The sequence below is a fragment of the Lynx canadensis genome, chromosome C1 (assembly GCF_007474595.2).
Source record: "Lynx canadensis isolate LIC74 chromosome C1, mLynCan4.pri.v2, whole genome shotgun sequence".
NCBI classification, from domain to species: Eukaryota; Metazoa; Chordata; class Mammalia; order Carnivora; family Felidae; genus Lynx; species Lynx canadensis.
The window spans coordinates 41737455-41764452 of record NC_044310.1 but is presented as its reverse complement, the minus strand read 5'-3'; the positions used below and the strand labels follow the sequence as shown (position 1 = coordinate 41764452).

The 26998-nt window shown below is 37.4% G+C and overlaps 1 protein-coding gene across 3 annotated transcripts in view; it reads right to left on the bottom strand.

The window, feature by feature from the left end:
- ZFYVE9 (zinc finger FYVE-type containing 9) overlaps positions 1 to 26998 on the bottom strand; it is a 211604-nt gene that overhangs the window by 30191 nt on the left and 154415 nt on the right. For all 3 annotated transcript variants that reach the window (XM_030325988.1, XM_030325990.1, XM_030325991.1), the window contains 3 exons: positions 26164 to 26388; positions 24547 to 24629; positions 15829 to 15933 (listed from right to left, as the gene is read on the bottom strand). In XM_030325988.1, coding sequence (XP_030181848.1) covers positions 15829 to 15933; positions 24547 to 24629; positions 26164 to 26388 — 413 coding nt within the window. The remainder of the gene's footprint in view (positions 1 to 15828; positions 15934 to 24546; positions 24630 to 26163; positions 26389 to 26998) is intronic.

Here is a 26998-nt window from a genome sequence, read left to right as displayed (position 1 = left end):
GTGTCCAACTTTAGCTCAGGTCATGATCTCATGGTTCGTGAGTTTGAGCCCAGCATCGGGCCTGTGCTGACAGTTCAGAGCCTGGAGCCTGCTTTGGATTCTGTGTCTTCTGCTCTCTGCGCCCCTTCTCTACTTGTGCTTTCTTTCGAAAAAAAAAAAACAAAAACTACATAAACATTAAAAAAAATTTTTTTTAAGAAAGAACAATGCTGGTGGTATTTCAATAGGGACTGCATTAAATATGTAGACTGCGTTGGGTAGTATAGACATTTTAACAATATTTGTTCTTCCAATCCATTAGCATGAAAGGTGTTTGCATTTCTTTTTGTCCTCTTCAGTTTCTTTCATAAGTGCTCTCTATAGTTTTCAGAGTACAGAGTACAGCCTCTTTGGTTAGGTTTATTCCTAGCTATCTTACGGTTTTTGGTGCAGTTGTAAATGGGATCAATTCCTTGATTTCTCTTTCTGCTGCTTCATTATTGGTGTATAGAAATGCAACAGATTTTTGTATGTTGATTTTGTATCTTGTGACTTGACTGATTTCATGTATCAGCTCTAGCAATTTTTTGGTGGAGTCTTTTGGGTTTTCTACAGAGTATTATGTCATCCGCAAATAATGAAAGTTTGACTTCTTCCTTGACAATTTAGATGTCTTTTATTTCTTTTTGGTGTCTGATTGCTAAGGCTAGGACTTTCAGTACTATGTTAAGTAACAATGGCGAGAGTGGGACATCCCTGTCTTGTTCCTGGCCGTAGAGGAAAAGCTCTCAGGTTTTCCCCACTGAGGATATTAGCTATTGGTCTTTCTTATATTGCCTATATGATGTTGAGGTATGCTCCATCTATACCTATTTTGTTGAGGGTTTTCATCAAGAATGGATATTGTGCTTTGTCAAATGCTTCTGTGGTATACCACACTGATTGATTTGTGAATACTGAATTACCCCTGCAGCCCAGGAATAAATCCCACTTGATTCTGGTCAATAATTCTTTTATTTATTTATTTATTTTAATTTTATTTTTTATTTTTTTTAATTTACATCCAAATTAGTTAGCATATAGTGCAACAATGATTTCAGGAGTAGATTCCTTAGTGCCCCTTACCCATTTGGCCCAACCCCCCTCCCACAACCCCCCCCCCCGCCCCGGTAACCCTCAGTTTGTTCTCCATATTTATGAGTCTCTTCTGTTTTGTCCCCCTCCCTGTTTTTATATTATTTTTGTTTCCCTTCCCTTATGTTCATCTGTTTTGTCCCTTAAAGTCCTCATATGAGTGAAATCATATGATGTTTGTCTTTCTCTGACTAATTTCACTTAGCCTAATACCCTCCAGTTCCATCCATGTAGTTGTAAATGGTAAGATTTCATTCTTTTTGATTGTTGAATAATACTCCATTGTATATATATACCACATCTTCTTTATCCATTCATCCATCGAGGGACATTTGGGCTCTTTCCATACTTTGGCTATTGTTGATAGTGCTGCTATAAACATGGGGGTGCATGTGTCCCTTTGAAACAGCACACCTGTATCCTGTGGATAAATGCCTAGTAGTGCAATTGCTGGGTCATAGGGTAGTTCTGTTTTGAGTTTTTTTTTTTTTTTTAACGTTTATTTATTTTTGAGACACAGAGAGACAGAGCATGAACGGGGGAGGGGCAGAGAGAGAGGGAGACACAGAATCGGAAGCAGGCTCCAGGCTCTGAGCCATCAGCCCAGAGCCTGACGCGGGGCTCGAACTCACGGGCTGTGAGATCGTGACCTGAGCCGAAGTCGGACGCTTAGCCAACTGAGCCACCCAGGCGCCCCGTTTTGAGTTTTTTTGAGGAACCTCCATACTGTTTCCAGAGTGGCTACACCAGCTTGCATTCCCACCAGCAATGCAAAAGAGATCCTCTTTCTCCACATCCTCACCAACATCTGTTGTTGTCTGAGTTGTTAATGTTAGCCATTCTGATAGGTGTGAGGTGGTATCTCATTGCGGTTTTGATTTGTATTTCCCTGATGATAAGTGATGTTGAGCATTTTTTCACGTGTCGGTTGGCCATTTGGATATCTTCCTTGGAGAAGTGTCTATTCATGTCTTTTGCCCATTTCTTCATTGGATTATTTGTTTTTTGGGTGTTGAGTTTGACAAGTTCTTTATAGATTTTGGATACTAACCCTTTATCTGATATGTCATTTGCAAATATCTTCTCCCATTCTGTCAGTTGCCTTTTACTTTTGCTGATTGTTTCCTTCACTGTGCAGAAGCTTTTTATTTTGATGAGGTCCCAGAGTTCACTTTTGCTTTTGTTTCCCTTGCCTCCGGAGACGTGTTAAGAAGTTGCTGCGGCCGAGGTCAAAGAGATTTTTGCCTGCTTTCTCCTCTAGGATTTTGATGGCTTCCTGTCCTACATTTAGGTCGTTCATTCATTTTGAGTTTATTTTTGTGTATTGTGTAATAACATGGTCCAGGTTTATTCTCAGTAATTCTTTTAATGTACCAATGGATTCAATTTGCTAGTATCTTGTTGAGAATTTTTGCATCCATGTTCATCACAGATATTGGCCTGTAATTCTCCTTTTTAGTGGGGCCTTTGTGTGGTTTGGGGACCAAGGTAATCCTGGCTCACACAATGAGTTTGCAAGTTTTCCTTCCATTTCTATTTTTTGGAACAGTTTCAGAAGAATAGGTATTAACTCTTATTAAATGTTTGGTAGAAGTCCCCTGGAAGTCATCTGGCCCTGGACTTTTGTTTGTTGGGAGATTTTTTTATTACTGATTGAATCCCTTTGCTAGTTATGGGTCTGTTCAAATTTTCTATTTCTACCTGTTTCAGTTTTGGTAGTTTGTATATTTCTAGGAATTTATCCATTTTTTCCAGATTTCCCAGTTTGCTGGCATATAATTTTTCACAATATTCTCTTATGATTGTTTTATTTCTGTGGTGTTGGTTGTGCTCTCCTCTTTCATTTGTGATTTTATTTATCTGGGTCCTTTCTCTTTTCTTTTTGATAAGTCTGGCCAGGGGTTTATCAATTTTCATAATTCTTTTAAAGAACCAGCTCTTAGTTCATTCATTGGTTCTACTGGCTTTTTGTTTGTTTGTTTCTGTATCATTTATTTCTGTTCTAATCTTTATTATTTCCCTTCTTCTTGCTTTAGGCTTTATTTGCTGTTCCTTTAGGTGTTAGGTTAGAGGCTTTTCTTACTTCTTAAGGTAAGACACTTCCCCCTTAGGACTGCCTTTGCTGCATTCCAAAGGTGTTAGACTGTTGTGTTTTCACTTTCATTTGCTTCCATGTAATTAAAAAATTTTTTTATGTTTATTTATTTTTAAGAGAGAGAGAGAAAGACAGAGCGTGAGCAGGGGTGGGGCAGAGACAGGGAGACACAGAATCCGAAGCAGGCTCCAGGCTCTGAGCTATTAACACACAGTCCGATGTGCGGCTTGAACCCACAAACTGTGAGATCATAACCTAAGCTGAAGTCTGATGCTTACCCAGCTGAGCCACCAAGGAACTCTGCTTCCATGTAATTTTTAAATTCTTCTTTAATTTCCTGGTTAACCCTTCATTCTTCAGTATGATGTTCTTTAACCTCCATGTATTTGCAGTCTGGCCAAATTTTTTCTTGTGGTTGACTAAGTTTCATAGCATTGTGGTCTGAAAACATGCATGGTATGAACTCAACCTCTTTGTTCTTGTTAAGGGCTGATTTGTGACACAGTATGTGATCTATTCTATAGAATGTTCCATGTGCACTAGAAAAAAAATGTATAGGGTGCCTGGGTGGCTCAGTCAGTTGAACTTCTGACTCTTGATTTCTCCTCAGGTCATAATCTTACAGTTCATCATAAGATTGAGCCCCATGTCAAGCTCCGCAATGACAGTGAGGAGCCTGCTTGGGATTCTTTCTCTCCCTCTCTCCCTCCCTCCCTCTCTTCTCTTTCTCTCTCAAAATAAATAAACATGAAAAAAATTTAAAAAGAAAAAAATGTGTATATTCTGCTGCTTTGGGATGAAATGTTCTGAATATATTTGTAAAGTCCATTCGGTTCAGTGTGTCATTCCAAGTCACTGTTTCCTTGGTAATTTTCTGCTTAGATGTTCTAAACATTGCTCTAAGAAGGGTGTTAAGGTCCCCTACTTATTATTGTCTAATTATTATCAATGAGTTTATGTTTGTTATTAATTGATTTATATATTTGGGTGCTTCACACTGGGGGCACAAATATTTATAACTGTTAAATCTTCTTGATGGATAACGCCTTAATTATGATATAGTGCCCTTCTTCATCTCTTGTTACAGTCTTTGGTTTAAAATCTAGTTTGTCAGAGAACCCAGAATTGGACCCACAAATGTACGGCCAATTAATCTTTGACAAAGTAGGAAAGAGCATCCAATGGAAAAAAGACAGTCTCTTTAGCAAATGGTACTGGGAGAACTGGACAGCAACATGCAGAAGAACGAAACTAGACCACTTTCTTACACCATACACAGAAATAAACTCAAATGGATGAAAGACCTAGATGTGAGACAGGAAATCATCAAAACCCTAGAGGAGAAAGCAGGCAACAACCTCTTTGACCTCAGCCGCAGCAACTTCTTACTCAACACATCTCCAAAGGGCAAGGGAGTTAAAAGCAAAAATGAACTATTAGGACCTCATCAAGATAAACATCTTCTGCACCACAAAGGAAAACAATCAACAAAACTAAAAGGCAAGCAACGTAATGGGAAAAGATATTTGCAAATGACATATCAGATAAAGTGCTAGTATCCAAAAATCTATAAAGAACTTACCAAAGTCAATAACCAAAATGCCCAGTCCAGTGAAGAAATTGGCAGAAGACATGAATAGACCCTTTTCTAAAGAAGACATCAAGATGGCTAATAGACACATGAAAAGATGCTCAACATCACTCATCATCAGGGAAATACAATTCAAAGCCACACTGAGATACCACCTCACACCGGTCAGAGTTGCTAAAATAAACAAATCAGAAAACTACAGATGTTGGCAAGGATGTGGAGAAATGGGAACCCTCTTGCACTGTTGGTGGGAATGCAAACTGGTACAGCCGCTCTGGAAACCAGTGTGGAGGTTCCTCAAAAAATTAAAAATAGACCTACCTCATGACCCAGCAATAGCACTACTAGGAACTTACCCAAGGGACACAGGAGTGCTGATGCATAAGGGCATGTGTACCCCAATGTTTATAGCAGCGCTCTCAACACTAGCCAAATTATGGAAAGAGCCTAAATGTCCATCAACTGATGAATGGATAAAGAAGATGTGATTTATATATACAATGGAATACTACTTGGCAATGAGAAAGAATGAAATCATGCCATTTGCAGCAACGTGGATGGAAGTGGAAGGTACTATGCTGAGTGAAATAAGTCAGCCAGAGAAGGACAGATATCATATGTTTTCACTCATATGTGGATCCTGAGAAACTTAACAGAAGGCCATGGGGGAGGGGATGGGGAAAAAATATAGTTACAAAAAGAGAGGGAGGGAGGCAAACCACAAGAGACTCTTAAATACAGAGAAGAAACAGGGTAGATGGGGGGGGGGGTGGGGAGAGGGGGGAAACAGGTGATGGGCACTGAGGAGAGCATTTGTTGAGATGAACAATGGGTGTTGTATGTAAGCCAATTTGACAATAAATTATATTCATAAAAAATAAAAATAACATAAAATTAAATTAAAATAAAATAAAATAAAATAAAACAAAACAAAATAAAATAAGATCTAGTTTGTCTGGTATAAGTATGGCTACTCCAGCTTTTTTTTGATGTCCGTTAGCATGATAGATGGTTCTCCATTCCCTCACTTTCAATCTGCAGGTGTCTTTAGCTCTAAAATGAGTCTCTTGTAGGCAGCTTATAGATGGGTCTTGGTTTTTTTTTTTTTTTTTTATCCATTCTGATACCCTATGTCTTTTGATTAGAGCATTTATTCCTTTTACATTCAGGTTGATTACTGATAGACATGAATTCAGTGCCACTGTGTTACCTGTAAAGTTGGTGTTTCTAGTGATGTTCTCTGTTCCTTTTTTTGTTGTTGTTGCTTTTGGTCTTTCTTTCCCACTCAAAGAGCCCCCATTAATTTTTCTTGCAGGGATGGTTCAGTGGTCATGAACTCCTTTAGTTTTTGTTTGGGAAACTCTTTATCTCTCCTATTCTGAATAACAGCTTGCTGGATAAAGTATTCTTGGCTGCATATTTTTCCCATTCAGAATGTTGAACATATCATGCCATTCCTTTCTGGCCTGCCAAGTTTCTGCGGACAGGGCTGCTGTGAACCTGATCTGTCTTCTCTTGTAGGTTAAGGACTTTTTTCCCTTGCTGCTTTCAGGTTTCTTTCCTTGTCTGTGTATTTTGTGAATCTTACTACAATATGTCTTGGTGTGGGCTGGGTTTTGTTGAATTTTATGGGAGTTTTCTGCACCTCTTGGATTTTGAGGTCTGTTTCCTTCACCAGATTGGGTACATTTTCAGCTATAATTTGCTCAAATAAACCTTCTGCCATCTTTTTCCCTCTTCTTCTCTGGGACTCCTATGATACGAATGTTATTACACTTTAAGGAGTTGCTGAGTTCCCTAGGTCTACATTCATGACCTAATACTTCCCTCCCCTACCCGCCCCTGCTTCTTTTCAGCTTCATTATTTTGCATAATTTTATCTTCTATACCACTGATTCACTCCTGTGCTTCGTCCATCCTCATTGTCATTGCATCCAGTTGGTTTTGCATCTCAGTTACAACATTTTTTACTTTGACCTCACTAGTTTTTAGTTCTTTTATCTCTGCACTAAGGAATTCTCTAGTGTTTTCTATGCTTTTCTCAAGCCCAGCTAGTATCCTTAGGACTGTTGTTTTAAATTCTAGTTCAGGTATCTTATTTACATTTGTTTTGATTAAATCCCTGGACATTCTGCTTCCTATTCTTTCTTTTGGGGTGAATTCTTCCATTTTGTCATTTTGTCTAGGTCACTTTTTTTGTGTGATTGTCAGGAGAGCCTGTTATATTCTTGCTTCTGAGAGTAATGGCTATATTAAGAAGAGGTTCTATACTGTCTTGGGCCTGGTACTTCAGGAGGTGTTTCAGAGTGAGCACTCTGCTGCTGTGTTTTGGCTGCTCCTTCCCTCAGGTCAGTCCTCTGCAGAGTTTCTTCCTGCCTGCCATGGGGAGTGTTTCAACCTTGTCCACTGTGTGGTGAACTTTAACTAGATGTGTTTTGGTCTGCTTGTTAAAAGAAGGTAAATCATATTTCCCCTAGAACTGAAGCTTTGCAGCATTCTACGATCAGTTCACTTGGTGTGTGAGGGATTTATGGGGTCTTCTGGGTCTTCTGGGGGTTGGGCCTGCTGTGCTGATTCTCAGGCAGACTTGCCCTAGTGGAGATGCACCTGCAGAGGTCAGGGGGTCAGGGCTTGGTGTAAGTGGCTCCAGCCTCCACTTGGGTGGAGGGAGGAGCACTGTGCTGCTTACTGAAGTTGGTCACTGGTGATGGGCAGGAGGAAATGGCATCACCCTGCTCTCTCATCCTTGGAACAGGGAGATTATGCCCACCACTCTTCATGAAGCCCTCACAAAAGAGCAAACAATCTCCCCTCTTGGGTCTCTGGCTTCCATTAGATTCCTACTTTCACCCTTTGTTTGAGCTGTCTGCCTTCCAGGCAGCACAGTACTCCTGTGTTTTATCTCAGGTGTGTGTTTCAAAACTCCAAATTTTAGGAACCCACTTGGTGCAGACCCACATTGATCCTCTGGGGGAGGGTCTTGTGATGCTGTGGCCGGTGCTGGTTTGTCCCAGAAAAGCAGTAGCACAACCACGCAGCGGTTCAGAATGTATGGTAAAGCACTGCAAGAGCTGGCAGCAAGGTCTGCTGCCTCAGCAGGTGTCTCTGTTCCTATGCTAATGAACAGGGAAGTACATTGGTGCTTGCCAGCTCTTTTGTCTCCAGAGAGGCCATGCCACCACACTCCAAGAAGGGGAACTGCTTCTTGCCCTGCAACCCAGGGGATCTTCAAACCACACTGCCCACTCCCGGGCAGCCTTCCCCACAGGAGCATCGCTAAGCCCACCAGGCACTACCCTGGTGATGACATGGATTCCTAAAACCAGACTTTGAGCTCCGCTGCTTATGAAAGCTTGTGGTAATTAGCCTCTCTCCCTTTCCCAATGGTTTTGGCGAATAGTTCTTCTTTTGCAATCCCCTGTGTACTGCTTTCACTCTTTCCCTCTCTCTCTCACTCCTCTTTCCATGACCAGGGCTTCCTCCCCTCTGGGGCACCTGCAATTCTTTTCTCCCCCAAATCAACTCCCTGTAGCTCCAACCTTTAATGACGTGGCCATTTTTCTACCTCTAGATGTGTAGTTTGTTCTCTCGGTCCTCAGATTTCTTGAGTGTTCAGAATGATTTGATATTTTTATCTAGCTGGTTCATGGGAGGAGGCAAGACTAAGGCCCTCTTACTTGTCCACCATCTTAGCTCCTCCTCTGCAATGTGTTACATATTTATGCAACTATCTTCATGAAGGATACTGGTTTGTAATTTTCATTTCTTGTAATTCCCCCCCACCCCCCAGGTTTTGTCACTAGTGTAGTGCTTGCCTCACAGAATGAGTTTCCCTCCTCAACTATTTTCTGAAAGTTTTTGTACAGAACTAGTGTTATTTCTTCCTTCGTTGTTTAGTAAAAGTCATAAGGGAAGCCATCTGGACCTGGGCTTTTCTTTGTGGGAAGGTCTGTGACAATAAATTCAATTCCTCCAGTAGATACAGGGTTATTCAGGTTATCTATTTCTTCTTAAGAGTGACATGAAAGTTTGATGCTCAAGGAATTTGTCCATTTTGCCCACGTTGAACATTTACTGGCACAAATATGTTCATAATATATCCTTGTCATTTATTGTCTACAGAACCTGTAGTGATAACCACCTCTCTCACATCTCATTAATGGCATTTTGTGCTTTTGGCTATTTACCTCATCAGTCTGACTATAAGTCTGTCAATGTAACCAATTTCAAGAACTAGCTTGTAGTTTCACTTTTCTTGTTTTGTTTTTTGTTGTTGTTTCCTACTTTATGAATTGCTGGTGTTGTCTTTATTATTTTCTTTCTTCTGTTTACTTTGTATTTTATTTTTCCTTTTCTAATTCCCTAAGGTAGAAGATTAGGTCATTGATTCAAAATGTCTTTCCCGCCCCCCAATATAAAAGTTTAATGCTATCACTTTCCTTCTAACCACTGTGTTAGCTGCATCCCACAAATTTTGATATACCATATTTTCATTTTCAGTCAGCTCAAAATATTTTCTAATTTTCCTTTAGGTTACTTCTTTGACCCATGGATTATTGAAAAGTGTGTATATTTTCCCAAATATTTGGGAATTTTCTAGATATCCTTCTGATACTGATTTCTAAATTAATACTATTATAGTAAGAGACCATACTTTGTATAATTTGGATCAATTAAAACTTACCAGAACTTCCTTTACAACACAGAATATGGTCTACCTTGTAATGTTCTGTGTTTGCTGGAAAAGAATGTGCACTATGCTGCTCTTGGGTGGAGTGTTCTAAAACACTCAAGTCAGATTGGTTGACAGTATGTTCAAGTGTTCTATATTCTTGATGATTTTCTATCAATTATTAAAACAGGGCTACTGAAATCTCCAAATATGATCGTGGATTTGCCCATTTACCCTTGCAGTATTATCAATTCTTGTTTCGTACATTTTGAAACTCTGTTATTAATGCATAAATGTCTAGGACTGTTATATATCCTTCTGATGAACTGATCCCTTAATAATTATGAAATATGCCTCTTTATCCCTGGTAATATTTTTTATTCTGAAATACACTTTGATATTACCCTATCCATTCAAACTTTCTTTTGATTAATATTATCGTGGTATATAATTTTTCATCCTTTTACATTTAAACTATTTGTGTCATTATATTTCAAGTGGTTTTCTTATTCACAGCATATAGCTGACTCTTGCTTATTTAACCAACCTGACAATCTCTGCCTTTTTAATTGACCATTTCTACTCAAAGTGATTATTGATATGGTTAGATTTATACAAGTTTTAAAGTTTATTTATTTTGAGAGCAGGAGAGAGAGAGCATGAGCAGGGGAGGGGCAAAGAGAGAGAGAGAAAGAGAGGGAAAGAGATGGAGAGAGAATCCCAGGGAGGCCCCACACGTCAGCACAGAGCCTGACACAGGATTCCATCTCATGAACCACGAGATCATGACCTGAGCTGAGATCAAGAGTCAGACACTTAACTGACAGTCACCCAGACACCCCTGATATGGTTAGATTTAAATCTAACATCTTTTTTTTTTTGTATTTGTCCCATCTCCTGTTGTTCTTTTTTTCTTCTTTCTCAGTCTTTATATGATTCTAGCTCATCTTCTTTGTTGTCTTATTAGCTATACCTCTTTATTCTAGCTTTTCTAGTGGTTGCTTTTGAGTTTATACAACACATCTTTAACTTATAAATCTAATTTTAAGTAATACTATACCATATCTTTTATCATATAAGAACTTTACATCTGTATACTTTCATTCCCCCTTCCCGGCTTTTGTGGTATTTTTGTCATACATTCTGTTTCCATATATGTTATAAACTTCACAATATGTTTTTCTATTTTTGTTTTAAACAATGATCTTGTAAAGAGATTTTATATTTACCTGCATATTTACCATTTCTGTTGCTCTACACTCCTTTGTGAAGATTCTGATTTCCATTATTTGGTATTCTCCATGAAGGGCTTCCTTTAACACTTCTTGTACAATAGGTCTATTGGTAATAGCCTCTTTTAGCTCTTCCATTTCTGAAAAAGCATTTTGCTTTCGAAACATATTTTTACTACATATAAAATATAAGTTGATGGTTTTTTTCCAGTAATTTAAAGATCCACTGCACTGATTTGTGCCTTGAATTCTTTTGATAAGAAGTCTGCTGTTATTCTTGTATTTTTTTCCTCAGTATAAAATGTGCATTTTTCCCCCTCTAGTTGCTTTTAAGATTCTTCTCTTTAGCTTTAGTGTTAAGCAATTTGATTAAGATGATTATAATGTTCTTTAATGTAGTTTTCATCATGTTTTCTGCAACTGGAACTCATTTAGCTTCGTGAACATATAAATTTATACTTCTCATTAAGTTTATAAAATTTTTGATCACTGAGTCTTCAAATATTTATTTACTCACCTCTCCTCTCCTTTCGTGACTTCAATTACAGAGGTAGGCTGACGAACATCCCACGGCTCAATCATGTGCTGTTCATTTAATTTTTCAGTCTTTCCTCTTTGTGTTTCATTGTGGGTAGTTTCTATTGCTGTGTTTTTAAGTTTACTAATTTTAATTTCTTCTTCAGCAGTGTCTAGTCTGCCCTTAATTTCATCCAGTATATTTTTCATTTCATTGTCATTTTCATTTCTTGAAGTCTGACTTGGTTCTTTTTATTTTCCATGTATGTCCTTAACATGTTCATGCCCTGATCCTGTTAAGGCTTTCTTTTAAGCTTGACAGGATCAGAGCAGCCTGAATTTATGAATAACCTGGAGCAGTAAAGACAATGTGCCTCTAGTTCACTCTAGCTGGTAAGAATACAAATTATGGGGGCACCTGGGTAGCTCAGATGGTTAAGCATCTGACTTCAGCTCAGGTCATGATCTTGCAGTCCGTGAGTTCGAGCCCCGCGTCGGGCTCTGTGCAGACAGCTCAGAGCCTAGAGCCTATTTCAGATTCTGTGTCTCCCTCTCTCTCTGCCCCTCCCCTGCTCATGCTCTGTCTCTCTCTGTCTCAGAAATAAATAAACGTTAAAAAAAAATTAAAAAAAAAAAAGAATACAAATTATGTCTGGCCCTGTGAGAAGTGTTTTACCCGTACCTTTCCAGTGCTTTTCTCATGTACACACACTGATATACTGGTCAGCTGAAGACACAGTGGGAACCACCAGCATATTTGCAGAGTTCTTTTATTTCCAGTAATTTGTTTGCAAATTCTAATCATCATGACCTTCCCCCATTCTCAACTCTGTCTCTTCAACTCAGGGAAACCTCTAGGTTCAGTTTTGGTTTCCCCTACCTGCACTATGGCCTGGAAACACCATACAGTAAAGTAGAGCAATCACAGAGCTCATCTTCTCTGCCCCACTGCCCTTTTTCTTTCTTGTTTTACTTACTTCATCTTGACATCTAGCTATTTAAAGCAAACCAATGTGTTAGTGTCGCAAAGCTGCTGTAACAACGTACCATAAACTGGGTGGCTCAAACAACAGAAATATATTGTCCCACAGTCCTGGAGGTTGGAAGTCCAAAATCAAGGTGTTGGCAGAACTGGTTCCATTTGAGGGCTTTACTGTAAAGGGAGGATTTGTTCTACCTTGACTTGTAGGTGCTCATCTTCTCCTTGTCTCTCTACATCATCTTTATGAATGTCTGTGTCCAAACTTCCCCTTCTTATGAGGACATCAGTTATACTGGATTAGGGCTCATTCTAATGGCCTCATTAAATTTGACTGCCTCTATAAAGACCCTAAAATCAGCCCTAAAATCCTATTGATAATTGTTAAATTGATGTCTATAAAAATCAGTTTAGTATAATGGCTAGAGGTGAGGACAGTGGAATCAGACTGCCTGAGTTTGATTATGGTGCTACCACTTCCTAGTTCTTTGTCTTAATATCCTCATCTATTAAAACATCTATGAACATACTAATTTTACAGAAATAGTGTAAAAATACATAGTGCCTGCTAAATAATATGCCTTCACTAAATGTTATAAAGTTAAACTTAATATAACTAACAATAAATGTTAGTTAACACAGTAATTAGAAAAAATCTCATCATTAGAACATGAGTAGTTACCTAAACCAACAGAGAGCTTGAATGGCCTTGATGAAGGAGATTAGAGAATTTACATACAAAGACCACTTCATTGATTCCATTTTCTGTGATGTCAGAAGTACTATCTTCTAGCTTTTTAAGCTTTAAGTCTTTCCTTAGTGGCCCCCTCTCTCTACATTTTTACATATAGCTGCCAAAGCTCAGTTTTCTAAACCTCACTTTAAGTCACTTCTCTGCTTCAGAATCTATAAAATCTACTCACAGATTGCCATATTAAAATCTAGATTCCTTTGCCTGGTTTCTGAAGACTTTTGAAAACCCAGCAGTGTCTTGGCACAACTTTATCTCCTAGTCTACTTTACACTTGATCTTAGACAGAAGACCGAGAAGTGATCTCTCCTAGTCTACTTTAGCCTCTTCTTTACTGGGCAGGCTATTGTCTTCTATCCTCCTTTCAAGACATGTCCATTCCGGGGGGATTTCCAGCCTTATTTTCTGCAGGCATCTATCACCCTTTTCACTTGTTATTTTCCACCCTTCTCTTTCTAGTGCCTAAATAGCATTCATTGTCCAGTTCAAATCTTTCATTCATTTACACTTATTTACATGAACATTTATAAACATGTCTTCCATGGAACATGCTGCTCTGGCTGTTAAGGATTCAGGATCAACTGGAAGTAAAGGAACATTCCTGACTGCTGCATTTACCAGAGCTCTCCTTTCTCTAAACCTTTAGTAAAATTGCAGTAAGTTTCAGTACTTATTTTTGTATTGTTTTATCTATATTAGTTCTGTTTCATGTCTTCATTCAATAGATATTTTTTGTACAATTATTCTTTACTAGGCAGTCTGCTAATGACACAGTGGTAAACAACACAGACATAGTTCCTCATGGAAATAAAAGTCTGGTAGAGAAAACAGTGAAGAAGGTTCAATTACAGATGTAATGAGTATTACACAAACAATGTGTAGAATCTAGAGATGTTTATAACAGGGAGAATTACCCCAGTTGCTTATCTGACAAAATGTCATCTAAGCTGATTCCTGAAAAATGAGTACGAGTTAGATAAGTAATGAATAGGGAAAGTATGCATCAATAAGGAAATAGCTTGTGCAAAGGCTTTAGGGCAAAAGAGAATATAATTGAGAGAATAAGGAAGACTATGGGTATCAACAAAGAATAATAAGTAAGAGGAAAAATGGAATAATGCCATGAATAAAAGAAATGACCTTTTCAACTACAAAGTGAAGCAGAATTATTAGCCACAGCATAACTCAAATGTCGAAGAATTGTGAGAGAAAAAAAGTAAGACTTGAAATAAACAAACATAAAATATGACTTGAAATAAAAACTGAATTAGAAGGAAATCAGTCTGCCAAATCAGATAAGAAAAATAAGTGATATATAGCTGGTAAACTTTATTGAAAACAAACTGTAATAAAGAATAAGAAATACAGTTACTGTTTTTGAAAAAAGATATCTGAACCTGCACAACCGTAAACCTAGGGGACAGATACAGACAGATAATATTAATGGCAGTTGTTGTCATAAATGTCTAGGTGTTACTGAAAAAACTATGGAGGCCTCACAGCTTTTTACAGATGTACCTTTATAAACAAATACAAAACACCATCTTGGAAACACCAAGGATGTTGAGGATGACATCTGATCATCTTACTTCTGGACAATATGCCACAACTTCTTGCCACAAGGCAAGCATAATGTTCTTATTCATCTTTGTATCTCACACCACAGAATATATTTAATGAATGTGAAATAATAAATGTTCAAATTTGAGAAATAAATATTTTCAAAGCATCTCTTTTAAGAGTATTTAGGGCACAAATATATGAAAATAGTTCATTTTAAAGATGTGACTCTACCTAACCTAGTCTAATAGTGTTTGATATTCCAAGATAGGACTATCTCACAAATAAAATCTGCTAATTGTATCACAGGTAAAAAAATAAATAAATAAAGCACACATTCTAGCTACTATTTTCTAGTGTCCAGAAAAAAGTCATTGCACTAAATGCCATAGGTAAAATCTTCACATAGGTTGTTCTCATAATGGTAAGCCCTAAATTAATAAATCCAGTAAGACATTTACGTGATTCTAAGAGAAAGTACAAAATGTTTATCGAATGTACAAATGAATAAGTGGATAAAAGGCTGAATGAAGGGGAAAAAAAGAAAGAAGGAAAAAAATGAAAAAAAAAAGAGAGGGAAGGAGGAAATTACTTTATACCAGGAAATAGTGGAAGGAGTAATTGGGAAGTTTCCATCCTGTCTGATAAAACAACAAATTTTAACCATTATTATAACAAACTAAGTTTCAAAATAAGATTTTTCTTTTCTTTTTTTTTTTTTTTTTAAGATTTTTCTTTTAAACCACAATGATAATACTATTGGACATTTTAGAATGGATTTTAAGAAATTTAAATTTAAGAAAGGCTTCACAGGGCAAATAGGCAATGAATAGTTTACATAATTCTGTTAATGTATGTGTAGCATGCAAAATTTCATTTTAGTTATAAAACACAGCTTAATTCAAGACGAAAACATTCATTTGCTTTTGAAACCTTAATTAAAATTCATTTTGGGAGTTAATGGTTAGACGTTAAGTATAGTCCAAAACAAGGTATACTTACAATAAGAGGGGAAAATGAAAAGATCCCACCACTAATATTACAGATATAAAGTTAATTTTATACCTTAATCAAAATGTAAATCTATCACTGATTATCAAAAGCACAATCAATGATACATCTAATGACTAAGTAAATCACATATATAACATCTTGATTTTCTGTCATGAAATTCCTCATCCTTGATCTAAGTCATACAGTATTATGAGCTGATTTCACTGTCAGTTAACTAAAAAATGAAATTTACATATAATAACAACATTTTTCATCTTCAATTATGTATTTAACAATGAAAAACATTCCTTCATGGTAAATCTTACCTCATTGTATCTGTTGCTGGGAATTTTGATACTGGTTTTCCGAACTTCCATATCAACCACCAGACCTTGAACTACTGGCAATGTATACTGGTAATTTCTGAAGTCCTGGGCAAAAGCAGATTGAAATGGAATAAAGAATTCATCAATGGTAAGATCTGACGGATAGTAGTAAAATCAGAACAAAAGGAAAGAATGTGAAAGTTAAAAGAACTCATTTATTTAAATAATAAGGAAATGTATAATGAAAACCCTCATGTGTATATTCTAGCTCTCCAACTAGACTATAAACTCTTATAAGGAAGAAGACCCGTTGCATATACTCTCTATATATTATATTAAACAAATATTTGAATGCTTATTCTGCTTTAACACCACTTAACATTTTCTGGATGTTACTTGCCTCTTCCCTCTAAAGTAAACTCCAAGAAGGTATGGACTCTCACTTGTCTTCTTGTTATATCCCAAATGCCTGGAACAGCCTAGGCACCCAATGAATATTTGTAGGGTAAAACATACATATACACACACCACATCCAGTGTGGCTGAAGCAAAGTGATGAAGAGTGCAAGGAGCTGATGTCAAAGTGATAGCATACAGCTAGATTTCATATGGTCTTGGAGGCCACCACAAACACCTGTGCCTTTACTGTGAGATTTTTGACCTATTTTAACAGATCTCTCTGGCTTCTCTGTAAATAGATGGTAAGGGAACAAGAATAGAAGGAAGGAGATCAGATAAATGTAACAAAAATAATTCAGACAAGAGACAGTGATAATTTAGACCAAAGTGTTACCAATTCAAAAAGTGGTGAGAAGTTATCAGATTCCGGGTACATTTTGAAGGGGAAACTGAGAATATTTGTCACTGGATTGAATACGGAATGTGGAAAAAAAAGCAAAATCAAAGATGATTATGAATTATGTGCACTGGGCAACTACAAGACTGCCATTTACTGAAAGGCAGAACACAGTGGGAAAGGGAAGGTAGCAAGTCAGAAGGCTGCAGGAGAAGAACCAAGAAAGAAAGGTGTCCAAAGAAACTAAGAAATGAAAATGTATAGATACGGGTAAGTTGGATGTAACTGTGTGAAAATTATCTTCTGATTGCTTCTATTTACTCAGGGAAACTGGGGCTGGGACATCAGCAAAAAGTGAGAAAAGGAGAGGAGACACTGGAAATTTGAGAAAACATGAGAATAGGAATGGGTTATGGACCAGGAAAGATTGTCAGGTAGGTCTGAGAGTTTCCTAATGGTATTGGTCATGAATCTAAAGTGAGACTGGGGGTGCCTGGGTGCTGAGTTGATTTAGCATCTGACTTCGCCTCAGATCATGATCTTGCGGTTCGTGGGTTCAAGCCCCGTGTCGGGCTCTGTGCTGACAGCTCAGAGCCTGGAGCCTGCTTCCAATTCTGTGTCTCCCTCTCTCTCTCTCTGCCCCTCTCCTGCTCACATTTTGTTTCTGTCTCTCAAAAATAAATAAATATTAAAAAAAAATTTTTTTTAAGTAAGACCAGTAAATAGGTGACTCTTTTTGTCTTCATCCACATGCAGGCCTGGATAAAGTTACAAATGAAGGAAGAAGTAGATCCACACAGGTATGTCGACTGACTTTTGATAAGGGTGTAAAGGCGAGTAAATGAAGAAAGGATAGTCTTTTTAACAAATGGTACTAAAACAATTGGACATATGAACGAAGGGTTTCTAACAATGTCTCACAATCATAAAATTTAACTAAAAATGAACCACAGAACTAAATATAAGGCATAAAAATAAAACCATAAGCCTTCTACAAAGAAACATGGGAGAAAATATTTGTGATGTCATTCTAGTCAATAAGTTCTTAGATATCATATAAAAAGCATGCTCCATAGAAAATTAATAAATTAATACTTCAACAAAATGAAAAATTTTTGTTCTGTGAAAGACACTGTTAACAGAATAAAAAGAGAGACCATAGACTAGGAGAAAATATAACAAATGATACAAATCTACCAAAGGACTTACATTTAGAATACATGAAAAACTCTCAAAACTCAACAAGAAAACAACAACCATATTTTTAAATGGGCAAAATCTGAGTATTCACTAAAGAAGATATAAAGAGGGCAAATTAGCACATGAAAAATGTTCTGAATCACTCATCTTAAGAAGCATAGAAGTTAAGTCACAAAGGTTAAAACCACTAAACTCCTACTGGAATTGTAAAAATTGAAAACAAAAAAGAAATAAATACTGGGCAAAAAAAGAATACTTGTATATTACTTGTGAATGTAAACTGCTACAGGCATATTGGAAAACAATTTCACAGTTCTTTATAACATTAAATGTACAATATGGCAAAACTAAGGTTCACACAAAATTTCATACATGAATGTTTACAGCAGCTTTATTCATAGTCACCAAAAACTAGAAACAACCCACAGATCCATCTACAGGTAAACAGACAAACTGTGGTTCATAATGCAACTGAATACTATATAGCAATAAAGACGAACGAACTACTGATGCTGAAGTTTACCAGAATATGCCACCCCAAAATATGCCTCTGTTATTCACTGTTTGGCCAGTCTAATTTTTAGGGCCTCAGCCAAAGAACCAAAGATGAGTACAGGAAAAAGATTTTTATTTCCTTAACAATATACGTAACAACAAAGATGAACCGGAAATGCATGATGATGAGTGAAAGAAGCCAGACTGAAACGGCTACGTACTGCATAATTCCAAGTATATGATAATCTAAAAAAGCTAAAACTGTAGGGAAAGAGGATCAATGGTTACCAGACATTAGGGGTGCACCAGCAAATTTTCTGGAATGTTAGAACTCTTCTGTATCCCAATTGCAACAGTGGTAGTAACATAACTCTACATTTGTCAAAACTCTTAGAAGTATACACCATAAAAGGTGAACTTTACTGTATATAAATTTTAAAAAGTTTTTTTTAATTAAGAGGTAGATTTAACCAGGGTTTACATTTTGCTGGGCTAATAAAACAGAGGGTAAGATACAGAAAGGACCTGGAATCATTTAAAATAAAAGTGATTTTAACGATGAAACCATGGAATCTTAAGATAGGAAAGGAGAAAACTAGAGGGAGTGAGAGGTAGTAGAAAAGTGTTGGAATCAATAGATTGGTAAATTCTGTTAAACTAGAGACAGAGAAGGTGGTAAAAGGGTTCAAAACAAGTCTCTTCCATATGTGCTATTTTGGTATGTGGACTCTTTTGAGCTGAAGGCAATTAAGACCCTGCAGGGTCAAGAGAACTTTTGCCCTGTCTTAACTACCTAGAAGAATCTAAATTGGGGGTCTTTCTCAGAATTAGAGTTATTATTAGAGATAAATTTTATCTGAGTGACCCATCTGTATGGTAGGGCATACATCTAATTGCCAAGCAGCTGCTCTTCTTATTGCCCTGTAAATTGCTCTCCTCCCTTTGGCAGCCCCAGGCCCCTATGCCATTCTTCAGCTCAGGAGGAATTTTACCTTTCTGTCTATGAACCCCTCATGTAATGTGAGGTTTTCATATGTACAAAGTTAGATTTAATTTTCTCCTGTTAATCTGTCTTATGTCAATTTAATTTTTAGACCAGCTAGAAGAATCTTTGAAAGATAGAGAAAAATTTTCCTCTCTGACAGTGGAGATGGAGAATAAGATGCTTCAGGAGATACTCCACCAGAAGTTTGTATAAATGAACTGATACAGGCAATAAAAACCATAGGCTTCTGTTACTGGATTACAGGATAAATATCTCCTTTTCTTTCCAAAGCAGATTACAATCGGTAAAAAATAAATAAATAAATAAATAAATAAATAAATAAATAATCTTGTCAGGGTGCCTGGGTGGCTCAATTAAGTGTCCGACTCTTGATTTTGGCTTGAGTCGTGATCCTACGGCTCATGGGATCAAGCACAGCATCAGGCTTTGCGCTAACAGTGAGGAGCCTGCTTGGGATTTTCCCTCTCTCTCTCTCTGCCCCTCCCCTGCTCATTCCCTCTCTCTCTCTCTCCCTCCCTCCCAATAAATAAACTTAAAAAAAAAATTATCTCGTCAAAAATGTGACTAAAAACTAAAGTTACCAGGAGTGACAAAGTGATGGGGACTGAAGTAGAAGGAGGGAAATGGAGAGGGAGAAAGAGACAGAGAGACAGAGAGACAGAGAGAGAGAGAGAGAGAGAGAGAGAGAGAGAGAGAGGGAAAGGAAGATAAAGCGGGAGAGGGCGATCTTATAGATTAAAATATAATTTTAAAATTTTCACTTCTGGGAGTGCCTAGCTGGCTCAGTTGGTAGAGCATGTGACTCTTGATCTCTGGTCATGAGTTCAAGCCCAACACTGGGGATAGAGATTACTTAAGAAAACAAAAAATAAATTAAAAAAATAAAATTTCCATTTCAGGACAAAATAGAGAAAAGGGGACTGAATTTACCTTCCTGCCTGAAACAACCCAAAACTACACAGAACATATGAAACAATGATTTTCAAGACACTGAACCTCAGACAACAAAGGACAGTGATCCTTAAAAGGCAGGAAGCAAACAAGATGAGCTCTGTGATTGTACAGGTTATGCCTCTAGAGAGTTTACAAGCTCAGGTGCAGGAAGGGAGAACCCAGGCAGAGGCTGACAGATTTCCTGAGTTGAGGAAACAAAACCAAGACTCCAGGAAAACCACGGTAGCTATACTTCACAGGACAGAGCATCAGAGAGGAAAAAACTGCAAAGAACTCCAAAGACTTGCAGAGGGTCTCACTCCAGAATTCAGAAAGTTCTGATTAGCAAATGTGTCTGAGGAAACTTCTTGAGGCCAGTGAAAAAACTATTTGAAATGATTATCAGAAACACTGTCTGGTACACAGGTCTGGGAATAGTGCCTACTCCTAAAAACCACAGAGGAAAACCTCATATTCCATGAGCATTAGGTAGAGTATTACTGTATAATAAACAATTTCACTGGACTTTGCTCCTGGTTCCTGAGAGGTAGCCTCTAAACCCTTGGAATTTCCTGAGTGATAGGAGTGTCTGTTATTCAGTGGTGGATCCCTTATAGTCTATGTTAATTTAGTGAATCATAATAGGTCCCTAGATAGTTTATCCTAACAAGATGACCCAAGGTGGGAGCTAGCCATCCTAGAAAGATCAGCCATGTGATAAGAGGATGGGGCTTTGAGGCAGTTGATATCAGGGGGCTCAAGACTGAGTTCAATCACATGACCAATGACTCAATCATCATGCCTAATAAGGAAACTCCAATAAAAACTCAGGACACAAAAGCTCCGGTGTTTATTCTGTGCATATTGTTATATATCAACATACCAGCAGGGTGACATGTCCCAGAGGGCACAGAAGCTTCTTGGGTGGGCCCCTCCCAGACTTTGTACTCTGTGACTCTTCTCTCCACTGGCCCTGATTTGTATTTCCTTTACTACAATAAAACTGTAATCTATACTATATAGTATAGTATATATACTTTGCTGAGTTCTGTGAATAATTCCAGTGAATTATCAAAACTGAGAGAGTAGTGGGAATGCTAACATTTGTATCCAGTTAGTCAGAAGTATGCGTAGCCTGGGACTTGACCCTGGTGTCTGAAGTAACAACAGTCTGGTAAAGAAATGTGCCTTTAATCTGTGAAGTTTGGCCTAATTCCAAATAGGGCCCAAAGTCATTACAAGTACTCCGAAGGGTCTTGCCTTAGTGCTGAGGAATAATCAGCACTACAGTAAACAAGACTTTGGTTCCACCTTACAAATCTTAAAAATCAAGACTTGCAAGAATCAAACTATTTCTAGGTAAATTAACTGCCTTACTTGTAACAGAACTCAAGTTTACAGGAATACAAAAATACTCATCACGCAGCAAGGTAAAATCATAATATTTGGCTTCCAGTAAAAAATTTAAAAATATCGGGGCACCTGGGTGGCTGAGTCAGTTAAGTGTCCAATTCTTGATTTTGGCTTGGGTCATGCTCTTACTGTTCGTGAGTTCCAGTCCCACATTGGGCTCTGTGTTGATGGTGTGGGTCCTGCTTGGGATTCTCTGTCTCCCTTTCTCTCTGCCCCTCCCTGCTCATTTTCTCTCTCAAAAATAAATAAATAAACATTAAAAAATTTTTAAGGGGCACATAGATGGCTCAGTCGGTTAAGCGTCCAACTTTGGCTCAGATCATGATCTCATGGTTTGTGAGCTTGAGACCCACATCAGGCTCTGAATCAGCTCAGAGCCCACTTCAGATTGTGTCTCCCCCTCTCTTTGCCCTTCCCCTGCTTACGCTTGCTGTCTCTCTCTCTCTCACAAAATAAACATTAAAAAAAATTTTTTTTTAAATACCAAGCATGCAAAAGCAGGAAAATACAACTCAAAATAAGAGGGGGAGGGTGCCTGGGTGGCTCAGCTGGTTAAGCATCCAACTCTTGATCTTGGCTCAGGTCATGATCTCAGCTCAGGTCATGATCTCACAGTTTGTGAGATGGAGCCCTGCAATGGGCTCTGTGCTGACAGCACAGAACCTGCTTGGGATTCTCTTTCTCCATGTCTCTCCGCCCCTCCTCCACTTGCACATGTGCTCACGCTCTCTCACTCTCTGTCTAAAATAAATAAATAAACTTAAAAAAAAAAAAAAGAGGGAGAATTAATCAATGGAAACTGAGCCAGAACTGATAGAGATGTTAGAATTACCAACAAGGACACTATAGTAGTTACTATATACTCCAGATATTCAAAAAATTAAGTACAAGGAGGATATAGAAAAAGACCTAAGTCAAATTTCTAGAGATGAAAATGACAATGTTTGAGATAACCCCCCAAAAAAGATGTACTTGACAGTTTTAACAATGCAAAATAAGATTGTTGAACAATAATAACTGTCCAAAATGAAACACAGAGGGAAAAAAAGGAGTATTAGTGAGCTGTGAAACAATTTCAAGAGCCTAATATGTCTATAACACAGAGTCCTTGAAGGAGAAGAGGGAGAGGAAAGAAAATGTTCTTTGATGAAAATTATAAACTCACAAAAATAAGAAGCTCAACGAACTCCAAGTATAAGAAACATGGGGAAAAAAAAAACAACAACCCTATATCAAGGTACATAATCAAAGTGCTCAAAACCAGTGATAAAAAGAAACACCTTAGAGCAACCAGAGAAGGAAAAAGCATTATATACAGAGGAACAAAGAGGGAAAATCAAGTCCTCGTCTGAAACAATGCAAACCAGAAGAAACAGTAGAGCGATTATTATTCATCTTTAAGGCACTCAAAGAATACAACTATCAGCCTAGAATTCCACACCCAGCAAAAATATCTTTCAAATATGAAGGTAAAATAAAGATGTTAGAAATATAAATGCTGAATTCCTCACCAGCAGACCCACACTACAAGAAATGTTACAGGAAATCTTTCAGGCAGAAGGGAAATGACACCAGATGGAAATACAGATTTATACAAAGAAATGAAGATCACTGGAAATGGCAACTACATAAGTAAAGCTACAAGAGCTTTTCTTATTATTTAAATCTCTTTAAAAGATAACTGAAACTACAACTACAACGGCAAGACAGAGTGAGGAAATAAATCCGGTCCCAAAAAGCAAGTAAAAAGCTGGGTAAATGTTTTTTTTTTTTTTTTTAAGTTTACTTATTTATTTTGAGAAAGAGAGAATGAGTGGGGAATAAGCAGAGAGAAGAGAGAGAGAGAATCCCAAGTAGGTTCTGCACTGTCAGTGCGGAGATCATGACCTGAGCCAAAATCAAGAGTTGGATGCTTAACTGACTGAGCCACCAAGGTGCCCCTGGGTAAATGGTTTTTTAAAACACAATCATTACAATGCTCTGGAATTAGACCAAAAGCATATAACACACTGAGACGTGTTTCTTCATGAAAACTACCGAACTTCAAGCAAGAACAGTAGAGCTGAGTCTGTGATCTTCTTGCTTGGGGCTGTGCCCTAGCCTTCTTAGGTAGTTCAAGGTAGTCTATGAAATAAACTCTGCTACTTGAAGGATCTTATTTGATTGGAGTGGTGTCAGCTACAGTGGTAATTTCAATGGTTAGTGAAAAGGGAGGGCCAGCAGCTCAGTTAGCCTGAGGTTTGAGGTAAGTAATGAGCAGGCACATTAGCCAAAGATTTAATGAGGAGTTCTGGGAGGTGAGATAGCCATAGAGAGCTTCATAAACTCTCCAAATACCCAGAATTGTCCTTAGTCGGTGCACACATACAGCAGAGCCTGTGCATGTGCAAAGGAACATGGGAGATCCTAGCAGAAAGGAAACAAAGTATGAATCCCAGTCCATACACAGATTTATCATAAAAGAATGAATGACTTACTGGCTTGAGATATTTGAACACAATCTCTGACCAATCTTGGGCTAAACAATAAGCTACACAGACAAAGAGGACACCTCTATGATGGCAAGCTTAAAATAAAAACAAAATAGAATGCTAGGTGCTTTAATTGTACATTACCTCTAGTCCTCACAATAATCCTGCAAGGTCACTTAGATAGTAAGTGTATATATAATCAAGGGCTGAAATCCTGTACTGTTTCACTCAAAAGCTCCATATATTTTCCAAAGAATATATGTATGTTTTTCGTTTCCTACAGCATAAATCTTCACCTGCCTGAAGCAGCAGAGGTATGGCTGTTAACAAAAAATGAAATCCTTCTCTTCCTTCTCCTGTACAAATCCCAGTAAGAAAAAAGTAAATAAAAATTCCCAACTTACTGCAAGAAGATTCATGATGGTATGTCCCGTCTCTCCAAACAATGGCTTCCGAAATCTGACACTGAACAGTGGGCATGGATAAACTATGGAAATGAAAAATAATCAGACTAAACTTGACAGCTTAAAATTTTGGCAAAAGAGGTGTCAAAGTTCATAAAGTTTTCAAAATGTAACTGTAATAAAGCATATGAAATTTAGGGCTCAAAAGTATTTAGCACGGTAGCATCACAGACAAATTCTGAGCCTTCTACAATAAATACCAAAGTAAATATTCTGATGACCAGATAAGCCTTTTGATGCAGCTTTCTCCAAAATGAACTATAACATCTTAGGAAGCACTCTTCTTCAAACTGGATTAATATGATCCAGGAAACAAACCTCTTCTAATTCCTCTGTATTCACTCTTATACTTCTCCCAACCAGGATCCTCCTTAGAAAAGCCAAACATGAGGTGGCCTATTAACTCACTTACCTATTCCTTGAACTTTATGGAGTGAACTACCTATATAAGACAGGAAGATATACAAGTTCTTTCCTCTGGATACAACCCACTCCTTTCCCTACTTCATCTGGATAATTCAAATGCCTCTTTCACAATTCAGTCCAGAAACACTTTGTTCTAAGAAATATTTCTTATCCAACTCCTTCATTCTTGGTGAAGTTAGAGTCCATCTTCAAGCTCCAAAAGAACTTTGTTAACTTTGACCATGTGTTTTAACACAATATACTACTATAATCATGATTTCTGTATGTCTTTCTTACAAAGGTTTCTAAGAGCCTGTAACATATCTTAGCTATTTCTGAATTCACAGGATTTGTTATAAATGGTAGACCTTTATTAAATTCTTATTGAATGAGCAAGGGAAAGAATGAAGCTGACTTGCTGAAAACATAAAATATACTGTTTTATAGTTTACAAAATAAGTTTTCATTATCGTTTTTGATCTTCTTAACAACCTTACATACTTACAGCTCGAGTCACTTGCCCAAAGTTACAGAGCTAGTAATTCACAGAGTTAAGAATCTTATTCAAATGGTCTGATTCCTAGACCTTGCAAGTTTGATTAGGTGAAGGTATAAGGTTTAAAAGAAAGCTTGCATTTAGGCCTTAATGTCTTAAAACTCCCAACTTAGTTGTACTGCTACCACCATGAGCAAAAAAGCTCTTCTACTGCTCACTTTACCTAAAGTGATCTCTATACCATTAGTTTCCAGTATGTGTTACGTTATGCAAAATACAATTTGTCATACTATTTTCCAATAAAATTACCAAAAAATGTTCACTATAGATACTATAAAAAGTCACTTGTTAAATTCCAATTCATTTTTTCTGAAGATGAGCATATATTTATCAATGAACTATATAAAACCAGAAAGTCTACAAGGTAATAAATAATCATTAATTTCCTCAGTAGAGATTTTTAGTCCTTCACATTAGAGTCAAAATAAGTAAACACAATGGCCAAATTTAGCTTAGCTGTGTCAAAAGATTTCTGCTGAACTATATCACTGGGGGAGGGGGGGTTGCGGGCAGGAGGGGAATCTGAATATTTCAGGTCTTTATTTAGTCATCATGTCTTGGCCATATGGTGTAAAAGAAGCTATTTTACTACTTACGCCGATATTCAGCTCCAAGTCTCAACATTAGTCGGATGGGAAACACTTTAGCCCAAGGAGTTTCCCATTTCTGGATGAGAATCCCAAACAAGTAAGGTGGGGTTGGGAGTACCAGGTCTTGCAGTGACTGGTAGGTAGATGTCACATATAAGAATCCACCATGTTCTTTACTGCCAAGGAAACTCTGACTGAAGAAGGAATGTCCCAAGTTGCCCACAACATTTCCTAAAACAAAAAAGCTCATTAATTACTCCTCATCAATAAATCGATTATATTTTTTATAATCATTATTACTTAACACTGGGCCACACACTACCAAACACTAATTCCCAACCTTTCACTAAACATGAAAGACCCATGTTTACAAAGTTTTTGAAATAAATGATATTTATTAAATGAAAATTTGTTTTCCAATTTTATAAGGGCCTCTGGTGAGCATAAAATAGCTTATATTATCACACTGTAGAAGTCTGTCTAGCTAAAAGTAAAAAATATTAATGTCTTCCTTAGATTGTACAGCTTTACTGTATGAACTGTATATATGAAACCTTTAGAGGTCTCAGGATAAGAATTATTGCCTCAAAAGTCATGAAAAAAATGTTAAGAGTAGGTACCTGCTCTCACAGAGCTTACAATCTCATTGGGTGAATAAAGTCCATTCATGAACACAATGAATTAAGATAATAAGTACAGTTTTGTATGAGACATTAAAGTAAGAAAATCTATGGAGAAGGTAGGATTCATGCTTTGTACTTCTGGGTGAGACAAATATGAAACATAACTTAGGGCTTATTTAAATTCATATTAGTTTTTTTGTCTACTAAGCACCTTCTAA